The sequence below is a fragment of the Apus apus genome, chromosome 4 (genome assembly GCF_020740795.1).
Source record: "Apus apus isolate bApuApu2 chromosome 4, bApuApu2.pri.cur, whole genome shotgun sequence".
NCBI classification, from domain to species: domain Eukaryota; kingdom Metazoa; phylum Chordata; class Aves; order Apodiformes; family Apodidae; genus Apus; species Apus apus.
Window position 1 is genome coordinate 106,364,445 of NC_067285.1, and position 12,692 is coordinate 106,377,136.

Here is a 12,692-nt window from a genome sequence, read left to right on the forward strand (position 1 = left end):
TAGTCAAAAAAACTTTGAGAAGCAACTTGCAGAAGCATCACTAACAATACATCATTTTTTCAAATGCCTCAGGAGCTGGAAACTTGTCAGCTCCTGTAAGACCTGCTCATGATCAAAGCTTAAGAGTACTGGGGGAAGATACAACTCTGTGTATTTGTAAATAGTTAAACACACAGTTACCTTGGAGAATCTTGGAAAAGTTGCTGGTTGCCATTCCAGAGTCCTTGTTTATGAAATCAAGACAGAGGATCTGTCTCAGCTGAAGAGACTGTTGAAGAAAATAACAAAATAAACAGTAGGAAAATACTGGGGCCAGTAGCATACCAAGGGATTTCAGAAAGAAATTGAGGATGAAGGAATAGGATCATAATGTTACTCTGCAACGTTTTGCTTACTGCTTTCTATTAGCATGGTGCTGTAAAGGGATCCAGGAATTATCTGGAGTACAAAAGTTGTTCTGGGTGTAGTGAGTATAAACAATAGAATGTAATACTTACATGGCTGGTGATGCTTTCATTGTGACTTCTATATATATTTGGGTTAAGTCTTCCAGTCTTCTAAGTGGTTTGATTAAATTGGTGGAGGTTTGGGTGTTTCTGTGTGCTTTAATTTCTAAAGCAGTCGTTATGGCCCATTGCCAAAAGTTCTTTAACAAACTAAGCTGTCATGAAAACAGCTCTGAGTATTGAAGCTAAAGATAGAAATAGTCATTTCTGTCTTCAGACAAAGGTCACTAATAACCTGGTCAATGAGGAAGCCAGGCTACTGGACTAGATGCATCTTGTGGTTGTTAATTTGCCATTTTAGTGTGTTGTATGTAAATAATAAAAAATAAAATAATCTTTACTGATAAATACTTAAATTTTGTTTTATGTGATGTGGTTCCCCTAAATTTAGTCTTTGTTTTGTTATTATTAACATTTTTTTCATAAGCTATCACATCCTTCAAAGCTTATGTAAATTAACTGATGTGTGCTTATTTCTCCTAATAAGTTGAATAATTGGTTCATATAAAAAAATTCAATTTTTTCAGGAGAGTAATGGTTCCATTATTGCCTTATTAAAAACATCTGCTGGCTCTGAAAAAAGTACTGCTGGTCAGATAGTCAGGACAGCACCTGCTGATGAAACACTTGGCTGTCGAGATACCAAAGAAGCGAGATATGACCAGGATTTAGACTTGCCAACGTGGGGATATAGAGAAAGAAATCTTTCAGTAGAAGCAAAAAACCTGAAAGATGGTGAAAAGAATATAGCTACTCCCTGTAAAAGAAAGCAAGATTTGTCTACGTGTTCAAAGAAAGCAAAAAAATTACCTGTAAAGACCTACACTTCTTCACATGAGAGAAGATACAACTGTATTTCTGGACAAACAGAATCTGCTGAAAGTTATCCTTGTGATACCAGGAGTTTGGGATCTGAAGAAAAAAGAGAATTGCTGGCAAGTATAAAACAGGCAGTGGCTTTCGTAACTACTATGATATTTCAAGATGGTTCCTCACAGCTCAACTCAGAGCAGGTTAGTGAATGATGTGTTTTGTTTAGAGTCAGTTTTGTAGAACAGTTTGAACTGTGCATATGACTCTGATAAATGTAAAACCATGTTCATTGGGAGACTAGAATCTGGACCAATTTTGTATATTATTGCTTAGCAAAATCTAAAATAAAATGAGGTGAACCTTAATACTTCTGACTATATTTTATTTTTAATTATCTAGTAAAACTTAAGGAAAATGAAACTGTGCTGAACAGGCATTTGTATACTTCAAGTGGGACTGTCTGAATTAGAATATATTTTCCTGCTTTGTACTGTGTCTGTCACTGGATTTTTATTTTAGGGGTGAAATACTTGCATGCATGTCTACTCTGTTAATGGTGTGGACAGTTACTCTGGTGTGCATAATAGGTTTCATATTGTAAAATATTTGGGAAGTTTTCTTTAGAGGATTGCATCAAATCTGTCAGAGGAAACACTATTTTTATTATACTTAACAGGCCTTAACATCATCCGTAAAAGGAGTTGTTGTCTTAGTGAAGAATCAGATGGATCAACCTTGCCCACCCAGTTACTCTTCAACAGACTGTACCCGGAGTGCTGCTAATGAAAATGATAAATTAATTTATTTAAAATCTGAGTGGTCATCTCTTTGGGAGAAAGAACAGCAGGCTCACAAGAAATTTGCTTGGTGAGAGCATGTAGGAAAAAAAATACTGTTTTGCTTTACATGTGCTTATAGCAACAATGTTGTTGGTTACATGGCACAGTTTTAATCTCCTTACAAATCAAGCTCATTGAATTTCATATGAGCTGTATTAGCTTTGTGTCAAGCTTGGGCTCATATAACCCAAATAAGAATAGACCCTTCCTTTGGACTCAGCATATCACTAACTGCAACTCTGCAGAGCTAGGCTGGGATTCTGGTAGGAGTTGTGTACATGTACCAAGAAGTCCTTAATGAGCAGCTTGCAGCTATATGACTCCACAAAATAGGGTTCTTCTAAGTTTATCTTTCTTGTATCTTATCTTCCCATTCCTGAGCTGCATTTCTTGCCTAGTATGTTTTTGATGGTTGTTATTATGATAAATATCCTGTCTGAGCTCTGGTAATAAGTTTAATTTTGGAGCACAATAGGCTTTTTTAATGGCTTTTGAGATGCTGAGTGAGGTTTTCATTACATTCAGCAATAATGGTATATCAGAATTGCAATATCAGTTTTTAAAGTGCTTTATGTATCTGCTTAATGGTTGAACTGAAAGTTAAAAAACATTCGATTATATTTTGAACTTCCAGGCAGCATAACTGAAAGAATTTTTATTTCATACTATTAACTTTGAAATTGCATGCCACAAAGGGAGGAATGAGAACTGAGTCTGATTCTAAGATGTAATAGTCACATGTTAAAACTAATTCAGATTATTTTCTAGCTTTCAGAAACAACTGCTTTATATCAAATTGCTGATTTGGGGTCATAAAATCATAAAGCATTCATTTGCAAGATGCTGAACTTGGTTGTTAGTTGCATCTCTGCCACTGCTCTACTATGACTTTAAACAAATCACTTCAGCAGCTTTAATATTGAAATTACATGACAACTAGTTTAATAGCTTGTTAGTTTGAATATAGGTTGTACAGAACTGAAAATAACCTATCAATAAAGCAAGTACATGGGAACAGTAAAAATACAAGAATAAACAAGTTGAGTAAGTGTATTACCCAAAGGTTTACTCTAAGTGCTAATTGTATCTTGTAAGAATGATGCAGTTATTTAATACTGAATCTACACTGTGTATAATAATATTTTATGATCTACACAGTTTCTAATATGCCCAGTAGCTTGATACTGTGGTTTTGTACCACTAAAGATAGATGAACTTGAAAGCCCTAATTAAAAAAAAAATAAATGTTGCCAAAACAAGAGTTCATTAAAAAATATGACACCATTAGTCAAATCTATATACTAGTATTTTTAAAAATCTATTTCAAATAGCATGGATCTGGGAACTAAAGACATTTTCAGAAAGAATGGAAAAATGTGACATAAAATGAAGCATGCTAGATTTAAATAGCATAGTAGCAGTAGGCCATTATGGCAATTCAGATTTGTCTAGTGACTTTTAAATAATTCTTTTTACAATACTATGTTAATTCAGACAGAAGTCTGTGTGATCTTATTTGGTATATTAAAGAATTACAGGGATGCCAGTTGCTGTTTCGGATTAAGATTGCATTTACTTTTGAGTGTCAATGATTTGTTTTCTTAATGCATGGTAGGGTGTATCTTCTAGGACACTTAATTCATTACAGAATGAAACTTCAGGTGTTAATATTAAAATACAATATTCTGTTCTTACAGGAATAAACAAATGTCTTATGTTAACTGTTTTGTATTAGTTGATAATTAAGTATAAAGTAAATAGAAGCACTAATTCTAGTAGCAGTGTAGGGTGTGTTAACAAACTACTTCTTGTGCAGGCAAGTGTTATTTCAAATGCTGCGTTGCAAAGTTCCGATTATTTGCTTCAATGCTAAAGATTTCCTGAGGACTCTACTTCAAGTTTATGGTAATGAAATTAGCTGGAAACAAGGTAACTATCTAATCTGTGACCTAAACCTGTAATCTCTGTGGTTTTGATGTTTCTGTTAAAATTACAGGGTGTAGAAGTAACTACATCGGTGATTAAGTAATATATTGGAAAACAGAGGTTTAATACCATGGAAAACTACACCCTTCTTGGGTGGGTTGTGACCAGAGGCTAGACATGTCAAGATGGTGTATTCTTCTCAGTGTAGGGATCAAATCCTTGGATAATTTAAGGATAGCTTCCAGTTGAAGTAAAAGCTCTCAATGCAGTCCTGACTGTGGCTGAAAACGTCAAACTGCTACATGTTTCATGTTTCATGTTCTCTTTCTCTGCTGAAGAGGAAAGGCTGAAATAAATTCCAGAGGTGCTCAGAGTTATCAGACATCACTTGAATGGATCGTTGTAAAATATGACACGCTTTGCCACTGATGTTTTGGAGTCGAAGGACAGGACTTGAATAGCATTTCACAATCTTCAGGAAAGTGTGCTTATATCAGCAGACTGAACTTTATCCCAGCTTGATCCTGTTTTTGCTTCACTCCTTTCAGCTTTGTTTTATTTCAGTTTCATATGTGCCTTTTCCTCACCTTGAACATGTTATTATTTTTCCAGTACTGAATTGGTGGCTGTAACTCATTACTGCTACCCTCACCTTAGGTGAAAGTTTTCTTTGGGAAGGAAGGGATAGATGGATGGATGGTTAGGGGTGTTGGTTCTTCATTGTTTTTTGGCTAGAGACTGTTCTCATTGTAAATAAAGATAGCAGAAAAGGATCTTCGGGGTATCTCAGTGAACTATTTGGTAACAGGTTTCTCTTCTTCCATGTATCCTTGGTAAGATGTAGTTGCTGTTATTAGAAAAATCAGTGTGCATTTCATGCAGTCTGTGTATGAGCTTATGAATGGCCAGCATCTCATTAGGCAGAGCCTTCCTGAGGCCTCTGGGCATTTTTCAACAGCCATCAACTGCCAACTGTTACTGCTCCTCAGTGAGGCTGTGTTGCTTAGTCTGCCTCTTCAGTGTGTCATTGGAGTCCATGGCAAATCTGTCTGTTACAGTTGCCAGAGTTTCATATAATTCCTGCAGGGATTACTTCCTGCAGTGGAAGTCCTGTGGACACATCCAAAGTTTGGTTTTGGCATGGATGCAGAGTTTGATATAGTTTCTTAAACTGCATGATTCTGAAGCTAAGACTGTCCTTTCATTCACAGAAAGACTCTCTTACAGCTACTGTCAAGAGAGTATCCTTGAAACAATTTTTGAGGTAGTTCCTTTGCATCTGTTGGCTCCTAAGGTGAATAACTGTTTGCATTCAGAGAAAGGGGTAGTGAGCTACCAAAAATGGGAAGGAATGACAAAATGCACCAGTACAGGTTAGGAGTTGGTCTGCTAGAGAGCAGCTCCATGGAGAAGGACCTTGGAGACGTGGTAGACAACAAGTTATCCATGGGACAACAATGTGCCCTTGTGGCCAAGAGAGCCAATGGTATCATAAGATGAGTGTGTCCAGCAGATCGAGGGAGGTTCTCCTCCCCCCCTGTTCGGCCCTGGTGAGATCACATCTGGAGAGTTGTGTCTAGTTCTGGGCTTCCCAGTTTAAGAGGGACAGGGATCTACTTGAGAGAGTCCAAAAGAGGCTACGAGGATGATTAAGCGATTGGAACATCTGTCATATGAGGACAGGCTAAGAGACCTGGGGCTTTTCAGTCTAGGGAGGAGAAGATTGAGGGGGGATCTAATTAATGTCTATAAATTTATGAGGGCTAGGCATCAAGAAGGCAGGGACAGCTTGTGCCCTGTGATAGGACAAGGGGCAATGGATTTAAACTCGAGCACAAGAAGTTCCACCTCAACATGAGGAAGAACTTCTTTACTGTGAGGGTTACAGAGCACTGGAACAGGCTCCCCAGAGAGGTTGTGGGGTCTCTTTCTCTGGAGTCTTTCAAGACCTGTCTGAATGCCTTTCTGAGTTTTATAAGTGGATGTGAATGAGCCTGATTCTCTTTAGAATAGTCCTACAGCTGTAACTTGTATTATGGACATTTAAGTTTCTTCTGGGTAACTGAGCTTGTAAGGCTGTGTAGCATGGAGTTCTTGATAGCACTGTATATACTACAGTGCATCAATTGAGATTGTGGTTAAAAGGGAAATGATCCATAGGATGGAGCAAACCTAATGCTGTTTGCTATGTGACATGAGAGAAAGTGCAGTGTAAGCAAAAGGCTGCTATAGATAAAAGGTTCTGATTTTTGTGAACAATGCATTGTGCAGCCATTTGTGAATTCATGTATATGTTAAAGATCTCAGAAGTCTGATTGCTAAGAAGTAATTCTTCTCCCCTTTGGCAGTTTTGTGCTTATCAATCAACTTTATAGCAACAGAGGGAGACACAAGAAAAAATTCAATTTGAATTTTTTCAGTGATAAGAGAGGCTTTTACTGTAAATCTTAAGAACCAAAGTTTTGTTTACATTTTAAAACTTGAAAAAAAAAAAGAGGCAAAACCAACAAAAAAATAAACCCATAAAACAATCCTCTTTAAAAATATTCAGTATTGAACTTACTCCTGTGTAGTCATGATACTGTTTGTCACAATTGCAAATCCAATATGTAACATTTTCATAGTGTAAACGCTTGTCTATTTCTGTGTCTACAGGAAAGATGAGCAAAATTTTAGGGGTATTTTTCAGCGTGGGAGGTAATTTAACTATTTTCACTATCAGAAATAACTTACTTTTGTAGTTGCTGATAGCGTTGTGCTAGATCCAAGGATTGCAGCCTGGCTGATAAACCCCAGCGACACAGTTCCCTCTTTTCAGTGTTTAATACAGAAGTATTTTTCTATGGGAACAGAGAATACAGATACAGGCACTTTGAGAAATTCATCAGTAAGTAGTTTGTTTTGAATTGTTTGCAGCTGGGTTAAAAGGGGAAGGAAATTATGCAAGAATTGCTTTTACTTTCAAAGTATTGCAAAAAAAAAATAATTCTAGATAATGCTTTTCTGATGGAGGAAAATTATTATGTTAATACTACTTGTTAGAAATATAATTTTAAAGAAAGGGGAGAAGTGAAGTGTTCACTGCGTTCTGCCAAGATGTGATCCTATTCTCCAAGGAACAGCTGTAAAATTCTGCTTCAAAACCACAAAATTCAGTAACAAAATTAATATATTATCAGATCTTCTTGCTATCTCCCTATAAACTGATTTCCAGCTTTTCTTTCCAAAATGTATAATGCCGTGTTCTTCAATTCCTGTGAACCCATATTTAGTTAATTGATTTTGCTGAATTTCACAGCTGGTGAAGACACCACATTATAGGCTGATGGACAGTAGGGGAGTGAAATGTGAACCTTCCAGCATGTGTATGAAAAAAAATGTGAATTTTATTTTAATTCTCAATAAGAATGTGTGATGAACTTTTTGAGAAGTTATTCTAGGCACTGTAGGAGTGTGTTACTCTCTGTTGCAACTTACTCAATGTTATAAAATTTTAGTATTTGTATTTTGGACCATGGGGATCTACTTTGGACACATTAGCCTTCAGTGGTGTTTTGAATGATAAAAATAGATGTGCAACCACCTAAATTATGGATTAAAAAAAAAAAAATAATCACTTTTCAGAGGCCTTGCTTGTTCAGACACAAGTATTGTTACGTGATTATAGGGCTTCTAGGGTACAAATTCACAGACGTCAAGTGGGCTTGGAGCATGGGCAGAGGTCAGTCACATCAGCACATACCCATCAGTACAGATGTTTCTGCAAAAAACAGAGCCAATTTACTTTAAAACACTAGTTATGAACTGCAATTGTTCAGAAGCTACTTCATGAATTAAGCTGTTAGTGTAGGGAGTGGACAGGCAAAGAGGCAGAAGCTATAAACTTGCCAGTTATGTCTATATTTGATGCCCCTTCTGTGAATCAGCATCCTTAATCTTGTCTCTTTCCTTAGCTTAACTCAGTCTTTTGTTCTTCATGTATCACATCTATTCTTAGTTATAATTTATCAATGTTGTCATCCTGATTCCCAAGTCTGAGTTAAATATTGAAGTCTTACTTCCTTCCTGCTCTACTTCAAGTCTAGTTTGCTTCCTTGCCCCAACAATCTCCATTGCCATTATGCTGACTTTTTCACCCAGGTCCCAGTTTGTGTCCCTCTAACATCCTGTGATTTCCCTCCCCCCATTCTTTATTGAATTAATTTGTTCTCTAGACTCTCCTGCTTTATTTTTAGCTTCTCTGTTTTCTCAGTTATTCTTGTGAATCTTAACTCTTTGCCAGGTTTATTTATCTCTTCAGCCTTCTTGCTCTGACTTTGCTGCTAGGTTCCTAACAGTTATCTGGATCCATATGGATCCAAGCCACGCGATTTTTTGTGTCTTGTGCCCCACTACTTCAGTTAAGCTCCTTCTCTATTGTACTGGTCTTATCCACCTGACATAGTACCTGGAATGACTACTGTTTTATTCTGTAGCCCACTACTCATCCACAAACCTCTCTAGCACAGAATGTGTGCTATTTGCTGCTGGTCTGTAAATCTGGTGCTGTGCCAAAAGGCTCACTAAAAAGGATCATCTTCTCATCTCTTAAAAATTAGTTGGACCAATATGCTAAAGTTGCTACAATGGTTCTTCCCCAGCTGTGTACCAGAATGCATGCCTCTGCAGCAATAATGTGTTATGATTTGTCCTAATATAAACTAATTTTCAGTCAGTCCTGATTCTGTTGTGTTTGTGCAGTAACAAGTAATTTGGATTCCTTCTGCATTCTGTTTGGATCAAATAATGGGTGAAGCATTGCTCTTGTCACTCTGCATCTGCTGTAATGTTTTTGTTCCAGACTTCTATTTTTCTTCAAATAATGGGGCTGTTTTACAAACAGTATGCTCTGATTGTGAGTTTTGTGTACAAGGCATATTTTTATACCCTGCTTGGAGGATGGATTATGTTTACCCGTTGTTTGACCACTGACTCATGCACTGTGAGGGCACAGGAGCAAGTGTTTAGATGTACTGGTGTCTCAGTCCGTGCCAACCCTCACTCCCTAGAAACACAACCAGGAGCAATCAAGGTTAAGCAATCAAATCCTAGACTATCTGTTAGTCTAAACTCATGAAAAATTTTGTCATCTGCAGGTTAAGCAGGTTCCATTAAGCAAGTTCTACACCTAGTGTACATGAAAATAGTTGGTATATGACTCGCTGTCATGTTCTCCTCCTTCAGCTTAGTCTTCTGAACTAAATAAACCAAATTATTCTTTTCTCTGTAGATCATGTTTTTTAAATTTAGTATTATTTGTGGTTCTTTAATCTATTTGTCATTTCTTAATGTCTGTCTTAAAGTATTGTGACCAAGTTGCTCCAATACTGCATTGATAAACACTCCTGAGGACGTAGCTGAAGTATTTGTCAACAACTTTTTACACTAATAATCCTTAGTTTAATTTAACTGTTTTACATAAAAAAACCTAAAAACTATCATAACATGTTATACTTAGTTCCATGTAACCTACTTTCCTGCTTCCAGCACAGACCAGTATGTGGTTCTGGGGAAGAGGCAATGGATATGCAAGCTCATAACTTTAGTCCTCTGGAATGCTGTCCTGGGTTCTATGGTTTGTGACGTAGGAATTTTACAGGACAGGGCTAGTGTTTTTGCCATTACAGACTGGGATGTAAATTTATTCCATAATTTTGCTTGTTCAGTTATCATTGAAGATTCAGGCTGCAGGAAAGAAAATCTACATCTGCAGCATTTTTTAGATCCCCATCTTTCCTCACAGGAATTTAGTAATGGAGGGCAGCACTTTAATGTTTACATTTTGTGTATTAGCCTGATAAAGAAATTTAATAGGTTGACATTAGTTCTATTTTACTGGTCATGTTATTGGATGTAATTATCATATTCTCAGTGTCTGTTTGCATTTCCAAATGGTCTTCTAGCCAACTGAATGAGGTGGCATGACTCTGTGCAGAACACCTCTGGATGAGAAGGGAAGTGAATAGTTCAGGCACAGAACAGTACTGATAGGACCAAGAAAATGGCAAGGAATTTTTCCTTATTTTATAAGTGGTAATAGAATTGTGACTTCAATGTTGAAGGTAGCATAGTGATACTATTTCTCCATACTTGGTCTGTGCAAAGTGTATATATAGGAATGGGTAAAATCTTGAATATTCATGGTCTGTAGTGCTCTGTGAATTGTTTGACTGTCAGAGGTCTAAGAACATTACTAAAATGTTAAATACAACAAGAGACTAAAAGATGTAATTGTATATTTCTGTATCTCTTTCTTGAAATAGGTATTCTAAATACTTGTGTGTTAGCATTAAAACTTTTTTTTTATTTATTTATATCAGTATCAAAACCTAGCTGTGAACTTGGATAAGCTTTATAATGTAATGATGGACCTTGCTCATGACTTGCAGGTAAGATACAAGAAGTAGTTACTCAGATATAATTTCTGAGGTTATCATGAATTAAAGAGTGAGTGATGTGCTTCTCATTCAAATCAGAACCTCTACTCAAGTTAAATAGAAGGCTTCAATCCTTACTCGTTTACAGTGCTGGTCAACTGTAAAACAAAAATAAATAAAGTTGCCCATCAAGTTTGCCATATTTTCCAGAAGGAGGAAATGAGTCTAGTGTCTCAAGGTTAATCTTTAGAAGTAACTTTTCCTCTGTAACAGTTAACTAAATTTTTAAATGAAGATTCTAAGAACAGGAAATGTTCAGAATATTGTGACTTTTCTTTTGGCATTTTAAAGTTTAAGGAAACAGTCTAAAAAGTGTTAACAGAGTTAAAACAGAGTGTAGCTTGGATTTTTCAATATATTCCTTGGGTATAAAATCTCTCAGCATATTTGTTGCTCTGGGTTGTATTAGACAAGCACTGGTCAAACACTGGAACGGGCTTCCCAGAGAGGTGGTTGATGCTCCAAGCCCATCAGTGTTTAAGAGGTATTTGGACAAGGCCCTTAACTTTTGTTCAGCCCTGAACTGGTCAGAGAGTTGGACTTGATGGTTGTTGTAGGTACCTTCCATGTGAAATATTTTATTATATTTTAGCCTGTATTGCAGTTCAGAATGCATCTCAAGAAAACTGGGGTTTTTTTTGTGTTTGTTTTCTACCTGTAATCATATACCTGGGAAGTGTCAGAATTTAGGGACATTCTCACGTTCTGGTGGAAATAACATCATAGAATCCTAGGGGTTCTCCCTGAAATTGGTGGTATCAAGTGTAGGGCTTAGACCATTAGTTGATGGAGCCATATTAATCTGGTCCAGCAGTATGATGAATCAGTCTGTGAAGGAAGGAAACAAGGAATTACCAAAGGCACAGAAACTCTGAGAACCAGTTTTCAGAAATTTTTAGACAAGTGTTGCCAACCAATTGCTTCAGTGGTTGGTGAAAAAACAGGCTTTCTGTTCCTTGCAAATAAATTGGGTGCATAACCCCATCATCTTTCTTTTTTTTTCCTAATAAAAACAAAATTATGAATTCTGAATCATTGCTTAATTGTTCAATTGAATAAAGAAAATGGGATAATGGCATGTCCTATTATAATGGAACTTGCTCTAAAAATAAACTGTTTAGAAAAATAAAGTATGCACATTATTTTATTACTATTCCTGTACAAGTGTATTACTATTGCCCACAGAATGAAGTGATAATGGACTGCAGTATTTAGATACTATAATTCAGACTAAGTCATATTTAATCCTACAAACAGTGTTGTCATATAAAAAGGGATTTTACAGAAAGTGAAATACTGCTTACTGGAAAATAGAGCCATATAATGTCACTGCTGTATGTTTTAAGATTAAAATTGGCTGATGTATTTGTATCTTGCTTTACAGGTTCAAGGCCTGTGGAAATTATTTTGCACATTAGAGCTTCCACTTATCAAAATTCTGGCAGGTATGAAAGTTCAGTTCCAAACATGAATCATCAGCATTTTCACACAACTGATGACTATGCTCTAGTAGCATGTTTTGTGAGACTACTACATGTTATCTTAGTTTGATAACAACTTTTTGAGTTTGAGATTCTGTTTTTCAGTCTAAGAAGCATGTAAGATCAAAACTGTCAGTTTTAAGTGTTCTCAGTATATAATTGTATTTACAGTGATGGAAACCCACAAAATACATGTGAACAAACAAGAACTGAAAAAAACGTCAGAGATTCTGGGGGTAAATTTTGTCTTTATTTTTTCTCTTGGGAATTATAAGGCATAATTTTTTGCTTCTACTGAGGATAACTGATTAAAAAGAGAAGGAATCTTTTTGTTTTGTCATGTTTGACAGGACAATTTGGAGTCTCTAGTATTTTTATTTTATAATTGTAAAGAATGATATTTGCATTTTAGGGTACTTGCATGTTTATTTAGGCAAGCCAAAAAGGGACATTTGCTTCCTTAGTCTTGCCCCAGAACTGAGATTGATTTCCAAAATGCACAGGTCCTTTTGGGTTGCATGTTGTAAAGCAAAAATTGTAATTGCTCTTTCTGAATGTACAGTTACCAGTAACCATCTTCCTGAGAAGTGACAGGTATTTCTTTCTATGTAAGAGTCTGCAGCCAGACTCTTTTCAGTAGTTTCCAGTGAC

The 12,692-nt window shown here is 36.3% G+C and overlaps 1 protein-coding gene across 1 annotated transcript in view; it reads left to right on the forward strand.

Moving 5' to 3' along the window:
- The window catches only part of POLN (DNA polymerase nu), a 92,897-nt gene that overhangs the window by 7,361 nt on the left and 72,844 nt on the right, over window positions 1–12,692 (forward strand). The window contains exons 3-9 of the mRNA XM_051619176.1: window positions 1,034–1,519; window positions 1,996–2,186; window positions 3,975–4,087; window positions 6,826–6,971; window positions 10,444–10,512; window positions 11,945–12,005; window positions 12,213–12,277. Coding sequence (XP_051475136.1) covers window positions 1,034–1,519; window positions 1,996–2,186; window positions 3,975–4,087; window positions 6,826–6,971; window positions 10,444–10,512; window positions 11,945–12,005; window positions 12,213–12,277 — 1,131 coding nt within the window. The remainder of the gene's footprint in view (window positions 1–1,033; window positions 1,520–1,995; window positions 2,187–3,974; window positions 4,088–6,825; window positions 6,972–10,443; window positions 10,513–11,944; window positions 12,006–12,212; window positions 12,278–12,692) is intronic.